General features: G+C 53.0%; 1 protein-coding gene across 1 annotated transcript in view; it reads right to left on the reverse strand.

Annotated features, from left to right (window-relative positions):
* Positions 1 to 17,720, reverse strand: part of LOC137363817 (tyrosine-protein phosphatase non-receptor type 6-like) — a 23,446-nt gene extending 5,726 nt beyond the window's left edge. The window contains exons 1-8 of the mRNA XM_068027376.1: positions 17,638 to 17,720; positions 9,297 to 9,419; positions 8,338 to 8,532; positions 2,298 to 2,490; positions 2,058 to 2,174; positions 943 to 1,048; positions 444 to 545; positions 244 to 323 (exon numbers count right to left, since the gene is read on the reverse strand). Of these exons, the coding sequence (XP_067883477.1) occupies positions 244 to 323; positions 444 to 545; positions 943 to 1,048; positions 2,058 to 2,174; positions 2,298 to 2,490; positions 8,338 to 8,532; positions 9,297 to 9,419; positions 17,638 to 17,651 (930 nt within the window). The 5' untranslated portion in view covers positions 17,652 to 17,720. The remainder of the gene's footprint in view (positions 1 to 243; positions 324 to 443; positions 546 to 942; positions 1,049 to 2,057; positions 2,175 to 2,297; positions 2,491 to 8,337; positions 8,533 to 9,296; positions 9,420 to 17,637) is intronic.
* Positions 17,721 to 18,643: the final 923 nt, after the last annotated feature.

Here is an 18,643-nt window from a genome sequence, read left to right on the forward strand (position 1 = left end):
TGAGCCCGGCTCAGCATAAAAAAACCGCACCCCCCCCCCCCCACCCCGGGCCGCAAATCCCCACCCTGCGCTCGAACGCGAGCCTGAGGCCTAGCAAAGGCCCAGGCTTGATTTCGGGCCTGTTGGCGTATTTAGACCTGGAGCTGCCAGGCAGGTCGGCCCCCCCTGTGTTCCTGCTCCCTGCCCCCTCCCCGGTGACGACCCCCTCCCCCGCCTCCCTTCAGCCTCACCCCTTCGTCGTACCTTAATATAATTGGCGTTGATATAATCGGCGTAGGGCGGGCTGCTTTCCTTAGTGTGGAGGATGACCCTAGTGTTGTCGACTGGAAGGGAGAGAGAGAGAAAGAGGGACAAGTCAGTCGGTCGTACACGGAGGATCCAAGCCTTCCCGCAACTGAAGCCCAGTCAAGTGCCAAGGGTGGGGGGGAGGGTCACGAACTCACAGGGTAGGATGTTCTTGTAGCGGTTTTTGGACTTGTTTTCTGGCCTTTGACCCTCGGCACGGCTCTGCTTCTTGACATCTTCCTGTTTTTGTAGCGCCTGGAGAGAGAGAGAGAGAGAGAGCGTGGGAGGGGAGGGAGGTTAGAAAAGGAGTCGAGGGCAGCTTCGCCGCCAACGGGAGCCATGTTTCGGGAATGGCCGCTGCTCCGCTGCGGGAGGCGGCGCGACCACGGCACGCCGTAAAGACCCCCAACGTGATAATCGTCAGAGCATCCGGTTTTTTTTTTCCTTCCCCTTCATCAGCCCGGGTTCCTGCTCCTGATCGCTCTCCCTTGAGTGGGGCGAGGTCACGGAGTTGGGGCGGGGGGGGGTAGGTCAGTGCCTCCTCCCCGAGGGCCAGTGATGCTGGGAGGGGGAGGGCGGGTGAAGGGCGGAGGGACAGGCGATCGGAAATTAGCCCGTGAGAGGGTCCGAAGGGAGATGACGAAGGCACTCACATCAAACTCTTCCAGAATCCTCCTTTAGCCACATTGGGGTTTTCCGTCTTGTTCAGCTCCTGAACGCGGTTCTCGATGTCTGCAGCGTTTATCCGGGTGGCGTAATAAGGCTGCGGGAGAGACGGAGAGAGAGAGAGAGAGAGATGAACCAAATCTGTATCCGTGGAGGTCCCTCTAACCCCTCTCTCTCTCTCTCTCAAAATGCTGTATCTGGGGAGGTCCCGCTAACCCTCTCCCCACACTCCTGTATCTGGGGAGGTCCCTCTGACCCCTCTCTCACACTCCTGTATCTGGGGAGGCCCCTCTAACCCCCTCTCTCTCTCTCACAAAATCCTGCATCTGGGGAGGTCCCTCTAACCCCTCTCCCTCACACACACTCCTGTATCTGGGGAGGTCCCTCTAACCCCTCTCCCTCACACACACTCCTGTATCTGGGCAGGGCCTCTAACCCCTCTCTCTCACACACCTGTATCTGTGAAGTTCCCTCTAACCACTCTCTCACACTCCTATAACTGGGGAAGTCCCTCTAACTCTTCTCTCTCACACACACTCCTGTGTCTGGGGAGGTCCCTCTAACCCCTCTCCCTCACACACACTCCTGTATCTGGGGAGGCCCCTCTAACCCCCTCTCTCTCTCACAAAATCCTGTATCTGGGGAGGTCCTCTAACCCCTCTCTCTCACACACACTCCAGTATCTTGGGAGGTCCCTCTAACCCCTCTCCCTCACACACACTCCTGTGTCTGGGCAGGGGCCTCTAACCCTCTCTCTCTCACACTCTCCTGTATCTGGGCAGGGCCTCTAACCCCTCTCTCTCTCATACCCTCCTGTATCTGGGCAGGGGCCTCTAACCCCTCTCTCTCTCACACTCTCCTGTATCTGGGCAGGGGCCTCTAACCCCTCTCTCTCTCACACCCTCCTGTATCTGGGCAGGGGCCTCTAACCCCTCTCTCTCTCACACTCTCCTGTATCTGGCAGGGGCCTCTAACCCCTCTCTCTCTCACACCCTCCTGTATCTGGGGAGGTGCCTCTAACCCCTCTCCCTCACACACACTCCTGTATCTGGGCAGGTGCCCTCTAACCCCTCTCTCTCCCACTCCTGTATCTAATTAGGATTTACCTGTTTCAGTTGAACCTTGGTTCCGTCGATCTGCTCAATGAATGACCGTTTATAATACTCCACCAAGTCTGTCAGAGAGTCAAATTTCTGCGGGCCTCCAACTGTATATCTGTCGTCCTAGGAGAGTGGGGGGGGGGGGGGGGGGGGGTGGCGAGAAAGAGACAGAATCGGAGTGTCGGGGTAAATATTAACTTGATGGTCAATTGGAATTTGAGCTCGACCTTTGCCCCTGACCCTTACCTGGCACATTATCTTGATGTGCGTGACCTTTTGCCTCTTTTCGCCATCGGTCTCCTTCTCGCCTTCGATTGCCACAGAGAGGACAAAGTCCCCCGGATTGCTGAGACTCTCCCGTACCAGGAACATCCACGGTGTCTTCTTTTCGCCCAGGAGCCTCTCAGCGGCACTGCCTGACAAGTGCCCATGGTACCACCTGCAAGGGGGACAGCCGAGACCAAGTCAGGATGCCCGCCTTGCCTGCGCGGATCGGAGAGTCGGCGCCAAGGGAGCGCCACGGGCAGGGTCGGAGGGGCCCCTCTTTGCGTCTCCAACCCGGGGGGGGCCTCGACCTGACTCACTGGGATCTTGCTATGCGCCCCTTCCGCACGCCTGAACCGCGACGGCGCTCGGAAGCGAAAGCAATGCACGGGCTGCGCTGCGGAGCGGCCTCGATTCGCCGTGACAGGCGCCGCACGAATGCGGGGTCTTTTCTTGCTCCGTTTTTTTTTTTTTTTGTTGCTTTTTAATCTCTCTCAGATCGTCACTGGTCGGAGTTCTGCGAGATTCGTCACAGAAATCCTTCCGCAGTTTTGCCCCTTGGACAGACTGACGTGACGGAAAATGTCTGTGGCTCAACTTTCGCAACTTGCTAATCACCATCTGACTCAGAAACCGTCAAAAAAGAACAACAACCAGAGTTTCCAACCGCCAAGAGGAAGTTTGATGGGGAACTGAAGCACTGAACTAAAGACCGGTTACATTAATAACTTACCACTGATCAAGATCAGCTAGCAGGCTGGGGCAAAGTGGGGCTTCACGTCAACTAGTGTGGGGCGGGAGAGGTGAGAGACAGGGAGAGAGAGAGAGGGACAGAGAGAGAGAGAGAGAGAGAGAGGGAGGGAGTGTGTGGGGAAGAGAGCAGGGAGGGAGAGAGAGAGAGGGACAGAGAGAGAGGGAGAGGGAGGGAGTGTGTGGGAGAGAGCAGGGGAGGGAGAGAGAGAGAGAGGGACAGAGAGAGAGGGAGAGAGTGTGTGGGGAAGAGGCAGGGGAGCGAGAGAGAGAGGGACAGAGAGAGAGAGGGAGAGAGTGTGTGGGGAAGAGAGCAGGGGAGCGAGAGAGAGAGAGAGGGACAGAGAGAGAGAGGGAGAGAGTGTGTGGGGAAGAGAGCAGGGGAGGGAGAGAGAGAGAGAGGGACAGAGAGAGAGAGGGAGAGAGTGTGTGGGGAAGAGAGCAGGGGAGCGAGAGAAAGAGGGACAGAGAGAGAGAGGGAGAGAGTGTGTGGGGAAGAGAGCAGGGAGCGAGAGAAAGAGGGACAGAGAGAGAGAGGGAGAGAGTGTGTGGGGAAGAGAGCAGGGGAGCGAGAGAGAGAGGGACAGAGAGAGAGAGGGAGAGAGTGTGTGGGGAAGAGAGCAGGGGAGGGAGAGAGAGAGAGAGGGACAGAGAGAGAGAGTGTGTGGGGAAGAGAGCAGGGGAGGGAGAGAGAGACAGGGAGAGAGAGAGGGACAGAGATAGAGAGTGTGGGGAAGAGAGCAGGGGAGGGAGAGAGAGTAACAGGGAGAGCGAGAGTGTGTGGGGAAGCGAGCAGGGGAGGAGAGAGAGAGGGACAGAGAGAGAGAGGGAGAGAGTGTGTGGGGAAGAGAGCAGGGGAGGGAGAGAGAGAGGGACAGAGAGAGAGAGAGTGTGGGGAAGAGAGCAGGGGAGGGAGAGAGGGACAGAGATAGAGAGTGTGGGGAAGAGAGCAGGGGAGGGGAGAGAGAGAAACAGGGAGAGCGAGAGTGTGTGGGGAAGAGAGCAGGGGAGGGAGAGAGAGAGAGACAGGGAGAGAAAGAGAGAGAGAGAGTGTGTGTGTGGGAAGAGAGCAGGGGAGGGAGGGAGAGAGAGAGGGGACAGAGAGAGAGAGAGTGTGGGGAAGAGAGCAGGGGAGGGAGGGAGAGAGAGAGACAGGGTAAGAGAAAGAGAGACGGAAAGAGAGAGAGGCCGAGAGAGAGACACGCTGAGAGAGAGGGAGAGATAGAGAGAACGAGGACAGAGACATGGATAGAGAGACAGAGAGAGAGTGGGGAGAGAGAGGGACAGAGAGAGAAGAAGAGTGCGGGAGAGAGAGTGTGGGGAAGAGAGCAGGGAGGGAGAGATGGAGAGAGAGATAGGTAAGAGAAAGAGAGACGGAGACAGAGAGAGGCAGAGAGAGAGTCGCTGAGAGAGCAGATACAGAGAGAGAGAGGAGAGCAGGGGACAGAGTGGGGGAGACAGAGGAGTAGAGAGAGACAGGGGAAGAGAGAGACAGAGGGGGAGAGAAAGCAGAGACAAAGAGAGAGAGAGAGCGGGGAGAGAGAGAAAGAACGGGGTGAGAGAGGAGAGGAGAGAGAGACTAGAGAGAGATGGAGAAGGGGGAAGGAGAGAGTGGGGGAGAGAGTGGAGAGAGAGAAAGAGAGAGGGAGGGAGAGAGGGAAGGAGGGAAACAGACACAGAGAAGAGACAGAGAAAGAGGCAGGAGGGGAGAGAGAAAGAGAGAAATGGGGAGGGAGAGAGAGAGATGGGGAGGAGAGGGAGAGAGACAGGGAGAGACACAGGGGAGAGAGAGACAGGGAGAGAGAGCAGGGAGAGAGTTAGAGATGGAGGGGGAGAGAGCGAGACACAGAGAGAGGGGGAGAGCAGGACAGAGAGAGAATGGAAGAGAGAGAGCCAGACAGGGAGGGAGGGAGACAGAGAGAGAGAGACAGCAGGGGAGAGAGAAAGAACGGGGGGGGGGGGAGAGGGGAGGGGAGAGAGAGAGAGACAGAGAGAGAGGGAGGGACGCAGAGAAGGTGGGAGGGAGAGAGTGTGAGTGAGAGACAGAGAGAGAGAGAGCAGGCAGAAGGAAAGAGAGGGAGGGCGAGAGGGAAGGAGAGAAACAGAAAGACAGCGAAACAGAGAAAGAGGCAACGGGGAGGGGGAGAGATGAGAGAGGGAGAGACGGGGAGGGAGAGAGAGGGAGGGAGGAGAGAGAGAGACACGCAGAGAGAGAGAGAGACAGGCAGAGAGAGAGACAGAAAGAGAGAGAAGGAGAGATCCCTCAGTTAATGTGATTCTCCACTGACTGTGATGTGCTGTGGGTTTGTGCAAAAAATTCTTCAGGCCTGTGCGGTTTAATGTTTTGATTAATCCCTCTCATTGTCTGACAATTTACATTATATGGAAAACTGATGTGAGGAGTTTGGACTTTGTGGTGAGAGTAAACAAAGGCATGAAACAAAATTACAACAGACACTGGCAGTCAGAAAAACACGAGAGGAGGAAGCAGAGAGTGAGGGGTGTGGGATATATCAGAGTGTTACATTGAGGGGTGTGGGATCTATCAGAGTGTTACAGTGAGGGGTGTGGGATATATCAGGGTGTTACAGTGAGAGGTGTGAGATATATCAGTGTTACAGTGACGGGTGTGGGATATATCAGGGTGTTACAGTGAGAGGTGTGGGATATATCAGTGTTACATTGAGGGGTGTGGGATCTATCAGAGTGTTACAGTGAGGGGTGTGGGATATATCAGAGTGTTACAGTGAGGGGTGTGAGATATATCAGTGTTACAGTACAGGTGTGGAAAGAGATGCAGTGGTTTTTGTCAAGGTTCATCCCAAGCAGCTCTGTAACACAGGAGTCTGTGCTCTACGGGCTGTTCCCAGGGACGCACACCGAGACAAACATCAACTGCTGCTGGAGGACTATCAATTCGGTGAAAGACGCCCTTTGGTCTGCCCGAAACTTGCTGGTCTTCCAGCGCAAAGAGTTGTCCACCACCGAATGTTGCAGACTGGCACATTCCAAGGTCCAGGACTACGTGCTGAGGGACGCACTAAAGCTTGGGGCAGCCGCAGCAAAGGCTCAATGGGGAAAGACCACAGTGTAAGGTTCCCCCACCAAGCTGGACTGAGGGGCTGGATCAATGGGAAACCCCTCGAACTGTATCGTTAATATTCTCAATTGCTGTAAATGTAAAACTGTAATTGACATGACAATTGTGAAACGGAAGGGTTGGGAAGAAACTCATGACAGTATTGAAGGAAACTGATCTCCCTTGCAATGTTTGTATTTTTTGGTGCTGTTTGGAAAATGTTTGGCAATGTAATTTTTACAGATTTTTATGAATAAAGTATATTTTGGAGAAAAAAAAATCAGTGTTACAGTGAGGGGTGTGGGATATATCAGTGTTACAGTGAGGGGTGTGGGATATATCAGTTTTACAGTGATGGATGTGGGATATTTCAGTTTTACAGTGAGGGGTGTGGGATATTTCAGTGTTACAGTGAGGGGTGTGGGATATATCAGTGTTACAGTGAGGGATGTGGGATATTTCAGTTTTACAGTGAGGGGTGTGGGATATATCAGTTTTACAGTGAGGGATGTGGGATATATCAGTGTTACAGTGAGGGGTGTGGGATATATCAGTTTTACAGTGAGGGGTGTGGGATATATCAGTGTTACAGTGAGGGGTGTGGGATATTTCAGTTTTACAGTGAGGGATGTGGGATATATCAGTTTTACAGTGTGGGGTGTGGGATATTTCAATGTTACAGTGAGGGGTGTGGGATATTTCAATGTTACAGTGAGGGGTGTGGGATGTATCTGTGTTACAGTGAGGGGTGTGGGATGTATCTGTGTTACAGTGAGGGGTGTGGGGTATATCAGTGTTACAGTGAGGGGTGTGGGATATTTCAATGTTACAGTGAGGGGTGTGGGATATATCAGTGTTACAGTGAGGGGTGTGGGATATTTCAGTGTTACATTGAGGGGTGTGGGATATTTCAATGTTACAGTGAGGGGTGTGGGATATTTCAATGTTACAGTGAGGGGTGTGGGATATATCAGTGTTACAGTGAGGGGTGTGGGATATATCAGTGTTACAGTGAGGGATGTGGGATATATCAGTGTTACAGTGAGGGGTGTGGGATATATCAGTTTTACAGTGAGGGGTGTGGGATATATCAGTGTTACAGTGAGGGGTGTGGGATATTTCAGTTTTACAGTGAGGGATGTGGGATATATCAGTTTTACAGTGTGGGGTGTGGGATATTTCAATGTTACAGTGAGGGGTGTGGGATATTTCAATGTTACAGTGAGGGGTGTGGGATGTATCAGTGTTACAGTGAGGGGTGTGGGATATTTCAATGTTACAGTGAGGGGTGTGGGATATATCAGTGTTACAGTGAGGGGTGTGGGATATATCAGTGTTACATTGAGGGGTGTGGGATATTTCAATGTTACAGTGAGGGGTGTGGGATATATCAGTGTTACATTGAGGGGTGTGGGATATTTCAATGTTACAGTGAGGGGTGTGAGATATATCAGTGTTACATTGAGGGGTGTGGGATATTTCAATGTTACAGTGAGGGGTGTGGGATATATCAGTGTTACAGTGAGGGGTGTGGGATATTTCAATGTTACAGTGAGGGGTGTGGGATATATCAGTGTTACAGTGAGGGGTGTGGGATATTTCAATGTTACAGTGAGGGGTGTGGGATATATCAGTGTTACAGTGAGGGGTGTGGGATATTTCAATGTTACAGTGAGGGGTGTGGGATATATCAGTGTTACATTGAGGGGTGTGGGATATTTCAGTGTTACATTGAGGGGTGTGGGGTGTATCAGTGTTACAGTGAGGGGTGTGGGATATTTCAATGTTACAGTGAGGGGTGTGGGATATTTCAATGTTACAGTGAGGGGTGTGGGATATATCAGTGTTACAGTGAGGGGTGTGGGATATTTCAGTGTTGCAGTGAGGGGTGTGGGGTATATCAGAGTGTTACAGTGAGGGTTGTGGGATATTTCAATGTTACAGTGAGGGGTGTGGGATGTATCTGTGTTACAGTGAGGGGTGTGGGATATATCAGTGTTACAGTGAGGGGTGTGGGATATTTCAATGTTACAGTGACGGGTGTGGGATATATCAGTGTTACAGTGAGGGGTGTGGGATATTTCAATGTTACAGTGAGGGGTGTGGGATATTTCAGTGTTGCAGTGAGGGGTGTGGGGTATATCAGAGTGTTACAGTGAGGGTTGTAGTTTGCAGAGAAGGTCCTGTCCTCACCTCTCGTTGGTTGGGTCCGAGCAGTTGAGTGGGTATTTCAGTTCGATGATTGTGCCATCCTTGTCCTGAAGGATATTCTCCTGCTCTGTATAATACTGAACCAGTTCAGACAATGTCGCAAATTTCTCTCCGCCGTAGAGATCGTAGTAGTCTCCCGTGTTCTGTATGCGGATGTGTGTAACCTGATCCTGGACCCTGGTAGGGACGAGAGAGCCAGCAGACGGGTTAATGAGTGGATCTCTATCTCTGCCTCTTTCTCTCTCTCTCTCTCTCTCTTTCTCACACTCCCTATCTCTTTCTGTCTCTCTATATATATTTTTTTCTCTCTGCCTCTCTCTCTCTGTTTCTCTCTCTCTCTCTCACTGTCTCTGTCTTCATTTCTCTCTGTCTCTTTCTGTTTCGCTCTCTCTCCGTCTCTGTGTCTCTCTGCCTCTCTCTCTCTCTTCCTCGCTCCCTCTGTCTCTCCCTCTCTGTCCACATCTATCTCTCTCTCTCTATCTCTGTCTCCATTTCTCTCTGTCTGTCTCTCTCTCTTTCTCTCTAGCTCTGTCTCCATTTCTCTCTCTCTCTCTCTCTCTCAGTTTTGAGGAGCGTTTTAAAGGAGGAGAGAGGGAGGGAGAGAGGGAGAGGTGGAGAGGTTCAGGGAGACAGTTCCAGAGCTCGGCCCCAGGTGGCGGAGGGCACGGCCGCCAGTGGTGGAAAGATGGGAATCGGAGGATGGGCAAGAGGCTGGAATCGGCGGAGCGCAGAGATCTCGCAGGGTCGCAGGGGGCTGGAGGAGGTTACAGAGATAGGGAGGGTCGTCGGGCGCTGGAGGAGGTTACAGAGATAGGGAGAGGACGGGGAGGGATTTGAAAACGAGGATGTGAATTTTAAAATCGAGGTAGGTCAGCGAGCACCGGGGAGGGCAATGGAGGGGGGGGGGAACGGGACCGGGTGCGAGTTAGGACATCACTCACCGAATTGAGAGGGAGAAATCAACCGGATTCTGTTTGCTGGGTCTTGCCAGGAAACTGCCATGGACCCCTCGACTTTTCAACAGCTTCTCAGCATCAATTCCGCTACTTTCCCGATGAAACCACCTGACAGGGTGTTGAAATAAAAAACATTACTGTTGGCAAGTGGAGTCTCGTCCATCGCCCACTTCGGAGGCGGGGCCGCGTTCCGCAGTTCCCCCCCCCCCCCCACCCCCCCCCGACCCTTCACCTGGCTCCCCCCCTGCAACGCAACCCTTGACTCTATGTGTTCCGTTAATTTTTTTTTTTGGACTCCTTTCTCAAAGATTAAAGAAATGTGAACCTTTGTGGGTTTTCGACGGGGTCATGTAAAGACCACTCGACTTTGGTGGGGGGTGGGGGGTGGGGGGGTGGGGGGGAGAAAAAAGTCCCTGGAAATGTTTTTTTTTAAAGGGGCACTGAGAGGGTTGTGTGAGGGGAAACAAACCTTTCCAGGAAACCACCTGACTTCCAGCAATGACAACGGCAAGTCTTTCTGGGAAACCACCTGACTTCCAGCTCAATAGACAACAGAGAACTTTGGACGCCGGGAGAAGTTATTTGCAAAGAAGTGACAGGTCAAGATTGATGGAGCTCAAAAGGTTGCCCACCTGTTGTCAGCGTCGCTTTTGAATTGTTTTGAGTTGGGGGTTGAACTGGATAAAAAAGGGAGACGTCTCCCAAGGAGAGAAGAGAATTCCCAAGAAAGGAGTGAAGACCACAACCCAGCTCAGCTCTCCAGCACCTCTCTGAAAGACCCTGAGAAGTCCACTGCGCCAACTCACCTCGTCTCTGTATTTGAAGACAAGTCTGCTGAATTAAATCTCAACACTGTCTGATAAGAAAGATCCCAGTGACCCGTCTACGTGTACTCAGAGGTCAGACTGTATGCCAATTTTGGGAACACAACATAGCTCACCTGGTGTTTCTTCAAGAATGAACAAGTATGCAGCCCAAGTGCTATTTTTTGGTCTGTAACAGAGCTCTAAAAACAAAAATCCCTTTTATTTTTCCAGTTAACCGGTGTATGTGTGAGTGTGAGGGGGCTAAGGTATAAAGGGAACTTTAATATTTCAATCCGTGTGTTTCTGCCTTGTTTCAATACTGGTTAACACTTGTTTTACAATAAATGGATAATTTAGAAATTATGGTTGCGGTGTTTTATTCTGGGATAAAAATATGGTCTATAATTGACCGAATCGGTAAGTGGAAACAAAATTTAATATATTGTGCCCTGTGGAGAGGTGGAAGTAGGAAAAACAGTGCACTCCTCCCGCCTCGAAGGCACCACGTGGAAGTCCGGACAGGAATTCAGGGGCAAGGTCATCGGGGTCGGGGGTGGTCGGGGTGGCGAGGGATGGCGAGGGATGAAGGCTGAAATTCTGCTCCCCCAGAACAAGCGCAATGGTGCAAACAGCGAGAAACAAGCAGAGACCCAGTCGCCAAAACAGTCCAGAATAAAGCCCAGCCCGGCCGAAAACCCACAGCACCAGACCTCAAGCAGCCCTGAAGGTGCAGGAGGAAGGGCTGAGAGAGACAAAGCCAGACACTCAAACCACAATGTGTTAACCAAAATAGGCCACAATCGGATGGAAAAATTTAACAGTGCAATATCAGAACTGAGAGAGCAGCAAAAACACTCCAATGTGTTAAGAAACTGGATGGCACGGGGGTTAGATACAGAGTAAAGCTACACTGACCCCATCAAAAAAAAAGAAAAAAAAAAACGGGGTTGGCTGCTGTCTAATTGGGACTGCTGAGTGGCGAGGGGAGAGCTGCAACATTTTGAACAATTTTTGCTGCAGAGGATTAATCCTACAAGGAAGCTCCCTCCCCACCCCAATTGCCCAGCCTGGGTCAGCTGAAGCTGCCTCGCTAAGGAAAAAGCAGAAGACAGACAAGTGCCTGGGCAGCTTTCGGCTGACCCGGGTGAAGGCACCTCTGCCCAACCAGAAGACCCGAAGAGTTTGTAAAGGACTGGTTTGATTGAACTGTTGTCTGTCATACCACCTTGGTGAAGTCATCACTCCCGGCCTCCCTTTTCCTCTTCAGTATCCCTCTGCCTCTCCCCTACCTTATTACTAATTTATTTTTTCCTTGCTCTATTTGAGGTGGGGTTTGGCTCTTGACCCATGGCGAGTCCATCTGTGCCAGTGGCGGGGCCCTCTAACACCTCTGCGGCTGCAGCCTCTGCGGCCGCCCCTGTGGCCCCGCCCCCATCCAAGCTGACCAGCAACAGGGCGAAGAGTTACACCCACCCTACCATGTCTATTGAGGCGTGTGTGAAGGCGATGGCCGAGGTTGTCGGCCCCTCGACCATTGTGGCAGCCTCGAAGAGGTGCGGGAAGGCTGCATTCTTCCTGAAGACGGAGCGGGTGGTGTCTCTGGCCCTGAGTAAGGGGCTCACTGTGGCGGGGCAGGTGGGACAGCAGATAATGTTGTCCAATGTCCCGCCCTTTGTTCCCAGTGAGCTCCTCCTCCCCCACCTGCACCATCTGGGGGTGGTGAGGTCGGGGATCACCCCAGTCCCGTTCGGTCTTCGGGAGCACAGCCTCCGACATGTCTACTCCTTCCGCCGCCATCTATTTATGCAGCTGGCGCGGGAGGAGGTCTCGGGGGGGGGCCACTTGACGGCCTGCCGCGTCTTCTGGACCTCGGACAGGGGGGGCGCGGTGCCACGTCTGCAAGCGGGTGGGGCACTGCACCAACCTCCCGGCCGCCAACTCCACCTCTGGTCTCTGAGCCTCCGCGCCCTAGTGAGAGAAAGAGGTGAAGGCACCCCTCCACAGAGGTAAGACGGGGCTCTGAGGTGCAGGGCCCATCTGTTGGAGGGGAGTTGTCTCCTGGTTCGGGTCCGCACCATCCAGGGTGTCAAGACTGGGCAGGAGCTCCCTACCCCTCAGGATGGAGGGGAGGGGGACAGCCCTCTAGGAGTCCCGCCTCGGTCATGCCGTCGCGGACCCGGCCCTGTGGCAGGCGTACAAAGAGAAGAAGGGCGCGCTGAGGGACCTGCAGCTCATAGGGTCCCGAGGCGCGTACGTGAGGTCGCGGATCCAGATCCTGGAAGATTTGGACCGCGCCTCACCCTTCTTCTACTCACTGGAAAAATGGCGGGGGGTCCGTAAGCAGCTCGTCGAGCTGCTGGCCGACGACGGATCCTCCATCACGGATCCAGAGGGAATGGGCCTCCCGGTCCGTACCTATTACAGTGCGTTGTTCTCTCCGGATCCGTCCAGCGAGGATGCGCGCAGAGTTTTGTGGGAGGACCTGCCGCAGGTCAGCCCGGAGGGCGCCGAAGGATTGGAGGCTCCGCTCACGTTGGCGGAGCTGACTGGCGCCCTCCACCAGTTCTCGAGGGGCAAATCCCCGGGGCTGGACGGGTTGACCGTGGAGTCCCTCAGGGCGTTCTGGGACGTCCTGGGGGACGATTACGCGCGGGTCCTGGGGGAAAGCCTGGCGACCGGGGAGATGCCCCTCTCGTGGCGCAGGGCGGTCATTGTCCTGCTGCCGAAGAGGGGCGATCTCCGCCTGCTTAAAAACTGACGTCCGGTCTCCCTCCTCAGCACGGATTATAAGATCTTTGCCCGGGCTATGTCTACCCGCCTGGGCTCCGTGCTGGCCCACACGATCCACCCCGACCAGTCCTACACGGTCCCGGGCCGGTCCATCCAGGACAACATCCACCTGGTCCGGGACCTGATCCATCTTTCCCAGAGGACTGGTCAGTCGGTCGCCTTTCTCTCCCTCGATCAGGAGAAGGCATTCGACAGGGTGGATCACGAATACCTTTGATAAGCCGCCGCGGAGTGTCTAGTCAAGGTTAACGGGTCCTTGACGGCGCCCCTTCGCTTTGGGAGAGGAGTGCGTCAGGGATGCCCCATGTCCGGCCAATTGTATACCATCTGTGTGGAGCCGTTCCTGTGCCTGCTTTGCAGGAGGTTGACGGGATTGGCTGCGCGCGGGCATAACCCCTGTAGCCAGTGCATTCCCAGTCATTACAACTCACGGTACAAAAATGTTTTTCCCGGTATTCCCCCCTGCAACTCTTAGCCAAAACCTGCACTCTGTATCCCCTAGTCTTTGTACCAATAGTTAACGGGAACAGATTTTCTCTGTCTAACTTATCTAAGCTCGTCCTAATCTTGTACACCTCGATGAAATGCCCCCTCAATCTCCTCAGCCCCAGCTTATCCAACCTCACCTTGTAACTAAAATCCCTCCCATCCCAGGAACCGTTCTGGTGAATCTCCCCTGCACCCTCTCAAGGAGCCTCGCATCCTTCCTGAAGTCTGGCGACCGTAACTGGACACAATACCCCAATTGGGTGCCTAAGGAGGGTCAGGGCATGGCGTTGCCTGATTCATGGACGCCCACATCACAAGTGCTTAGGAGAAGTGAGGACAGAGGGCGATGCCAACCCCTGGCGACCGTCTGGAGCTTGGGACCTGCAGCGGCAGTGAGGGTGACCCCAAGAAAGGCCTGGAACATCGGAGATACGCGGTGGTGGTGGTGGGCTTACGAGTCGTTCAATCAGCGGGGATAAAGAACTGGCCCTGCACGTTCGAGGGTGTAGCCTGCTCGCCGAACGGTGAGGTGAACGGTTTTCAGCTCAGTTGTTACAATCGAAGCCTTAAAATGTGAAAACCTGTCGTGCAATTCGGGGAGCTGGTCTGGGGAGTTCTCATCGCACGGTGTGGCGTTAATGAAGTCATAACAAATTCAAAGCTCACTCGTCGCCGCCCCCCCCCCCCGCCCCGTCGAACACTCCCCAGGACAGGTACAGCACAGGGTTTGCTGCTGCCTAATTGAAGGTGCTGAGTGCTGGTTGCAGCAACGAGGTTCAGCTGACAATGCTTCCCCCCATCAAACACACCCCAGGACAGGTACAGCACGGGGGGTTAGATACAGAGTAAAGCTCCCTCTACGCTGTCCCCGTCAATCACTCCCAGGACGGGTACAGCACGGGGGGTTAGATACAGAGTAAAACTCACTCAGATTTCTACTTGTTAAACACTTTATCTGTCGTTCACTGGGAATATTCACAGGCGATTTCGATTGCTGTGGCCCTCTTGCAGCCGGGAGCAGTCGTCCGGGGGCAGAGCGGGCACCACCCGATAATCGGTCGTCTGAGGGAGCAGGTGCCCAGGAAACCAGGAAGCACTGGCAGAGCTGCATGGGGAAGTGTGGTCCCAGCGCGTTGGGGCCCGGTGGAGTCTACTCTCAGACGGGATGGCGGACTGACACAGATAGACAAACCGGGCGCCGCTTACCTTACCATCGTGGGCTCGGTTACTCACTGCAGGGACGGAACTGACGGGCCTGCCGGCAGGGAGAGAATGACAAAGACTCGACTGGGCCTCCGGCTTGCAACACTCTGACTGTTACACTTTCGCTTCCACACGCTTGCTAGGGTGCTCTGTCGCGCCTTGCCTCTGTCTCTCTCTGTCTCTCTCTCTCTCGTTCTCTGCCACGCTCTGATTCCCCGTCTCTCTCTCTCTCTCTCTCTCTCTCTCCGTCTGTCTCTCTCGCGCGCTCGGGCCACAGGTCACAGCTGTCACCCCTCCGTTGCGCCCTGCCGGAGGTTGCGAGCTGCAGAGGTGAGAGAGGGAGGCAGGGTTTTGCAACAACACCAGCCACACAGAGAGAGAGAGAGCGAGAGAGAGAGAGAGGAAGTCACGGGCTGCTGAGCTGGGTTGGCCAGGAGGAGGGGGGAGGGGGGGGGGAGGTGGGGAAATTCGGCCCTTGGAGCCCTGAGGTTTCCCAACAGAAACCCGTGGCTCTCTGCGGGGGGTCACGGGCTGAGGGGGCGTCTATGGCACCACCCCCTCATCAGCCCGTAGCACAGGGCCCAACCATAGTCAGGCTATTTGACTGTGGAGGCGGCGCCATAGAGGAAGGGAATGGTGGATATGTAGAATAACAAATACCCGGGAGTGAGTTACAGACTGGAATCTAATCGGGGGGTTCGGGGGGTTTATATATAGAATAACAAATACCCAGGAGTGAGTTACAGACTGGAATCTAATCGAGGGGTTCGGGGGGGTTTATATATAGAATAACAGATTCCCGGGAGTGAGTTACAGACTGGAATCTAATCGAGGGATTCGGGGGGGTTTATATATAGAATAACAGATTCCCGGGAGTGAGTTACAGACTGGAATCTAATCGAGGGATTCGGGGGGGTTTATATATAGAATAACAGATACCCGGGAGTGAGTTACAGACTGGAATCTAATCGAGGGGTTCGGGCTGGTTTATATATAGAATAACAGATACCCGGGAGTGAGTTACAGACTGGAATCTAATCGAGGTTTTCGGGTGGTTTATATATAGAATAACAGATACCCGGGAGTGAGTTACAGACTGGAATCTAATCGAGGGGTTCGGGGGGGTTTATATATAGAATAACAGATACCCGGGAGTGAGTTACAGACTGGAATCTAATCGAGGGATTCGGGGGGGTTTATATATAGAATAACAGATACCCGGGAGTGAGTTACAGACTGGAATCTAATCGAGGGGTTCGGGGTGTTTATATATAGAATAACAGATACCCGGGATTGAGTTACAGACTGGAATCTAATCGAGGGGTTCGGGGGGTTTATATATAGAATAACAGATACCCGGGAGTGAGTTACAGACTGGAATCTAATCGAGGGATTTGGGGGGGTTTATATATAGAATAACAGATACCCGGGATTGAGTTACAGACTGGAATCTAATCGAGGGGTTCGGGTGGTTTATATATAGAATAACAGATACCCGGGATTGAGTTACAGACTGGAATCTAATCGAGGGGTTCGGGTGGTTTATATATAGAATAACAGATACCCGGGAGTGAGTTACAGACTGGAATCTAATCGAGGTTTTCGGGTGGTTTATATATAGAATAACAGATACCCGGGAGTGAGTTACAGACTGGAATCTAATCGAGGGGTTCGGGCTGGTTTATATATAGAATAACACATACCCGGGAGTGAGTTACAGACTGGAATCTAATCGAGGGGTTCGGGGGTTTATATATAGAATAACAGATACCCGGGAGTGAGTTACAGACTGGAATCTAATCGAGGGGTTCGGGTGGTTTATATATAGAATATCAGATACCCGGGATTGAGTTACAGACTGGAATCTAATCGAGGGGTTCGGGTGGTTTATATATAGAATAACAGATACCCGGGAGTGAGTTACAGACTGGAATCTAATCGAGGGGTTCGGGGGGTTTATATATAGAATAACAGATACCCGGGAGTGAGTTACAGACTGGAATCTAATCGAGGGGTTCGGGGTGGTTTATATATAGAATAACAGATACCCGGGAGTGAGTTACAGACTGGAATCTAATCGAGGGGTTCGGGGTGTTTATATATAGAATAACAGATACCCGGGATTGAGTTACAGACTGGAATCTAATCGAGGGGTTCGGGGGGTTTATATATAGAATAACAGATACCCGGGAGTGCGTTACAGACTGGAATCTAATCGAGGGATTTGGGGGGGTTTATATATAGAATAACAGATACCCGGGAGTGAGTTACAGACTGGAATCTAATCGAGGGGTTCGGGGGAGTTTATATATAGAATAACAGATACCCGGGAGTGAGTTACAGACTGGAATCTAATCGAGGGGTTCGGGGGTTTATATATAGAATAACAGATACCCGGGAGTGAGTTACAGACTGGAATCTAATCGAGGGGTTCGGGGTGGTTTTTCTATAGAATAACAGATACCCGGGAGTGAGTTACAGACTGGAATCTAATCGAGGGGTTCGGGGGAGTTTATATATAGAATAACAGATACCCGGGAGTGAGTTACAGACTGGAATCTAATCGAGGGGTTCGGGGGAGTTTATATATAGAATAACAGATACCCGGGAGTGAGTTACAGACTGGAATCTAATCGAGGGGTTCGGGGGAGTTTATATATAGAATAACAGATACCCGGGAGTGAGTTACAGACTGGAATCTAATCGAGGGGTTCGGGGTGTTTATATATAGAATAACAGATACCCGGGAGTGAGTTACAGACTGGAATCTAATCGAGGGGTTCAGGGTGGTTTATATATAGAATAACAGATACCCGGGAGTGAGTTACAGACTGGAATCTAATCGAGGGGTTCGGGTGGGGTTTATATATAGAATAACAGATACCCGGGAGTGAGTTACAGACTGGAATCTCATTGAGTTCCCTATGTGGGAGTTCCCAGTGAACACTTCCTCGGCACCTGGCTTGTCGGCGACACTCCCTCACCTGCTCCCCCACTCCCTCTCCACCCACCCCCAGAGTGGCTCCTGCCCGACCTACCTGCGTCCCGACATTGCACAAGTCAGCCCGAGGCAGGGGGCGGGTGCTGGGACTTGCTACACTGAGGTCAGCGGCTTTTGGTGCACAGAAGGCGAAACAGCCAAAGTCTGCAGGAGCAGGAACCCGTCCCAGCTCCAGCCTCCTGAGAGACAGCCCAGGGAGGAGGAGTCGCACGCAGACACACACACACACACACACACACACACACGGAGTGTGGGCGCGAGAGAGAGAGAGTCAGAGAGAGAGAGAGAGAGACAGCACCTTGGAGACCGAGATAACATCAGGCATAGGAAGTGAGTGGGGATAATTACAGGGAGGAACTGGGAGCAGAGGATAGGGAGGAGAGCGGGGGAGGGACAGAGCGAGAGAGAGACAGACAGACAGAGAGAGAGACAGAGAGAGAGAGAGAGAGACAGAGAGAGAGAGGGAGACAGAGACAGAGAGAGAGGGAGAGAGAGAGAGACAGATAGAGGGAGACAGCGAGACAGAGCGAGAGAGACAGAGAGAGAGTGGGATAGAGACGGAGAGAGACAGAGAGAGAGCCAGGCAGAGAGAGAGACAGAGACAGAGAGAGAGACAGACAGAGACAGAGACAGAGACACAGAGATAGAGGGAGAGAGGGAGAGAGAGACAGAGAGATAGAGGGAGACAGACAGAGGGAGAGAGACAGAGGGAGAGAGGGAAAGAGAGAGAGACTGAGAGAGGACAGAGGGAGAGAGAAAGCGAGAGACAGAGGGAGAGAGACAGAGAAAGAGAGAGACAGACAGAGAGAGACAGAGACACAGAGATAGAGGGAGAGAGGGAGAGAGAGACAGAGAGATAGAGGGAGACAGACAGAGGGAGAGAGACAGAGGGAGAGAGAGAAAGAGAGAGAGAGAGAGAGAGACAGAGAGAAAACGAGGGAGTGAGGTAGAGATGGAGACAGTGAGAGAGAGAGAGAGAGAGAGAGAAGCAGAAACAGTGAGCCACAGAGAGAGCGGACACGTGCGGGAGAGAGGGCGAGAGA

Source organism: Heterodontus francisci, unplaced genomic scaffold, assembly GCF_036365525.1.
Source record: "Heterodontus francisci isolate sHetFra1 unplaced genomic scaffold, sHetFra1.hap1 HAP1_SCAFFOLD_772, whole genome shotgun sequence".
NCBI lineage: Eukaryota > Metazoa > Chordata > Chondrichthyes > Heterodontiformes > Heterodontidae > Heterodontus > Heterodontus francisci.